This window comes from Prunus persica, chromosome G4 (assembly GCF_000346465.2).
Source record: "Prunus persica cultivar Lovell chromosome G4, Prunus_persica_NCBIv2, whole genome shotgun sequence".
In the NCBI taxonomy this organism is placed as follows: Eukaryota; Viridiplantae; Streptophyta; class Magnoliopsida; order Rosales; family Rosaceae; genus Prunus; species Prunus persica.
Genome location: NC_034012.1, coordinates 9,961,191 through 9,964,815, shown reverse-complemented (window position 1 = coordinate 9,964,815; position 3,625 = coordinate 9,961,191). Strand labels below are relative to the sequence as shown.

General features: G+C 38.6%; 1 protein-coding gene across 1 annotated transcript; it reads right to left on the bottom strand.

The window, feature by feature from the left end:
* Window positions 567-3,625, bottom strand: LOC18781315 (tyrosine-sulfated glycopeptide receptor 1). Its single transcript, XM_020562568.1, has one exon. It carries the CDS (start codon window positions 3,608-3,610, stop codon window positions 1,370-1,372), a length of 2,241 nt encoding a protein of 746 aa, XP_020418157.1. The 5' UTR covers window positions 3,611-3,625; the 3' UTR covers window positions 567-1,369.

Genomic DNA, 3,625 nt, shown 5'->3' with positions numbered 1-3,625 from the left:
TTAATAATTAAACAACCACAAACTCCCCAATTGAAAACAAACAAATAAACAGGTAGACAATTACTATAATATCAGTATTAAAAAGGCAATTACTATCATAACCAGCATTCAAAAAGCAATTATGCGAACTTCAAAGGCTAACATTGACTGCCTAAGAGGAAAATTTTCATCATGGAATTCTACCTAATTACATGCTGCATAAGACAAATTGGAAATAATTAATCAAAGTTGATGGGACCCTTATCGGTTAGCTGCCCATTCAATCACTGCTAATCAAGTTTATTTGGACCATTCAATCACCACAAAGTTGATGTAATTTACATGATTGTGCGAACGAAAGGTACCTTCTAAGAACTTGTGGTTTGAATGCAAATTACTTTTTGATTCATGTTTGCAGATTGCTTGAAAATCTGGAAGGAATATAAGATGTGAATTAAAATGGGGTGGGTGGGTTGGGGTCTATTTGTCAATCACCATCTTGACTTGTAGATTGTTGATTATGAAGACTAAATCACCAATTACTTTGAAAAACCACCAGAATTGAACATATAGGCTTTGCCCTGTTTTTCAACGAAATGGGAGTAAAAAGAGCGGATACTTGATTTGGTACTGACATACCCCTAGAGTTATTCAAATGCATCTGTTTTGCTAACTTAACAATGTGGCTCAAGTACAACCTCTTCATAAATTGCCAAAGACAGGAAGGCTATTAATAACTCTTGAATTTTCTTTCTTATCTTGAGTGGTGCAATGGCTGTTTCATCCGATCATTCGCAACTGGAGCAATTTCCCTTCCCTTTGAGCTAAGCGATTAGTTTTGCAGATACTTCATATCGGTAACATATGTTATCATAGACAAGTGAGAGAGTAGTTCTTATCATTTTTGTGCAGGATATAACTCATGCTCCCATACACAAATATGTCCTTAGCACAAGCTCCTCCACTCCAAAATGAAATTCTGAATGTCTTCATTGGCTTAGAAGCCCTGAACGCACACCTGTGTTTCTTCCTCATGTGTATAGACAAAGTCCACAAATTTTTGTCAGCGTATGAAATGCATGATCAGTTAGGATATCAAATATTTTGATGATAAATGATTCAAGGCATGAGGGCGCTCACCATACGCTCCTTAATATCAACAAGCAATGAACCAAGTTAAAAGGACATGAAAACATATGGCGACTTCAATATTCAAACATAACCTTTGAGCCCCACATGCCAAAGCACAGCAGCAAGGGAATTCCAATCCAAAACATAGACAAGACATCAATCCTTCACAATTGACAACCGTATTACATGAATATGCATAAGTTTTCATATCTTTGGACTGAGTATGCAAAATAAAAAGTACAATATTAATAATATATATCTAGCCTCTAAGCCTTTTTTTCATCATGTTGATTCGCACTATTACCATCACATAGACCCTATCTTGTAGATTGTCTATGAATCGAAAATATGCATATCTCCATATCTTGTTAATAATTAAAGAACCACATACTCCCCAAAATCCCACTATGAACCCCAGCGCAGTGAAAATATAAAACCATGGAAGTTCATGAAGCCCATTGTGCACGTCTTTGTTGTTCTTGTTATCTGCATCAATGCCCTTATTTGATTCGCACCTTGGAAGTGGCGCACCACAAAGTTTTGGGTTCCCCTCAAATGCAGAAGCTTCGAAGCTTTGGAGCTGGGTGCCTGTTGGTATCGATCCTTCGAGGTTATTATCTGAGACATTAAATTCTTTTAAGAAATTAAGGCTCGCCAATGACGATGGGATTATTCCAGACAATTGATTCATGGAGAGGTTCAAAACCTCTAAATTTCTTAGGTTAGATATTTGGTCTGGAATGACGCCGGAGAAGTTGTTGGAGTCAAGACCCAACGTGTGGAGAAGCTGCAATTGGCTTATCTCAGTGGGTATATCACCAACAATGTTATTCGCAGATAAGTCTATCGTTGCTGGAACAAAATCCAATTTTTGCGATTGAAAATTTTGATTTGCGATTATTCTGAAGCAATTGGCACTAAAGACAGGAAGTTCAAATTCATAATTCTCTCCTTGAGATGCAGTTGGTTCATGAAGCAACCTTGGTAGTCGACAAAGTTGTTGTGGAAATTTACCTGAAATTCGGTTGTGTGACAAGCTTATATAAAATAGTCTAGGAAGAGTCCCCAACCAACTTGGAATCGGCCCTGTGATTTGATTAAAACCCAGAGCCAAGATCTCTAAATTCTTGAGCTTTGATAACCAAAAAGGTATTTGACCAGTGAGGTTAGAACGAACCAAACCCAAGACCCGAAGATTTTGGAATCCATCAAAATCAACCATGTCATCATCAGATGGCATTCCCTCACCCACAAAGGAACCGCTAAGACAAAGTGTGTGAAGACTTTTGCAACTCATCAATATCTTCATTGCCCCTGTGAGGTTGGTGAATCGATTGTAACCAAACGAGATCAAGGACAAGAATTTCAATGAAAGTATCTCAGCTTGTATTTGTCCCTCTATATGATTTTCAGCCAACCGAATGGCTTTTAGGAACCTACATGAGTAAAGGCTTACTGGAACCGTACCAGTGAAGTTATTGATCCTTAGGTCAAGTTTAGTAAGTTGACTCAGTCTTGAGAAATCAAGCACAGAGATATCTCCTTCCAAGTTGTTGTTTCCCAAACGCAGTTCTACAAGGTTTGTGCAATTCATCAAAGATGGGGGCAACGTACCTTCTAAATTGTTGAAATCTAAGGTCACAAACTTCAACTTGGAGAGCTTCCCCAAATTGAGAGGAAGCTCGCCGCCAAAATGATTAAAGGAAAGGTCAAGGATGACAAGGTTGGTGAGGTTGACAATTTTATCACTAATTGCTCCATGTAGTGAATTGAGAGGTAATGCAATTTCTTCAAGTTTGGTAGCATTATAGATATCTTCTGGAAGAAATCCTGAGAGGTTATTATGATTGGCACGAAAAACCTGCAATTCAGAACACTTCCCTAACCCAGGAGCAAGGTTGCCATTAAATAGATTGGAAGAAAAATCCAATAGCCTAAGGAAGGGAGAAGAATGTTGGGGACAAATAGAGGATGGGACATACCCTGTGAAGCTATTGTTGCTAACATTGAAACTAGTTAAGTTGCTTGCTTGTTGGAAGAATGAAGATGGAATTGCACCAATGAAGTGATTGCTGGACAAATCAACTGTCCGGATATTGCTAGATGGTAGAGAAATTGGTAGCTTTCCAAAAAGACGGTTATAGCTCAAATCAAGGACCTCAAGTCGATTCAAAGACAAGAAGAACTGAGTTTCAAGTGAAGCATATAGTGAATTGTGGGAAAGGTTCAAGTGGGTGAGATGTGTGAGATTTTCAAGTGAAGAGGGAGAGATACCTCCTTTGAGCCCTTTGGAAGGTAATATCAAACGGGTTACCCAACCATCTTGATTACAAGTGATGCCCTTCCAACGACAACAATCAAGGGATGTCCAATTTAAAGGAGGAGAAGTGAGAGTGAAGGCAAAGGACAGAAGGGAGCTCCTTTCAGTTTGTTTGCAGGCATGAATATTTGTAGATATAATGGAAGGCAATAAGAGGAAGAGAAGGAAGGCATGAGCCATTAGGTTATAAGCTTG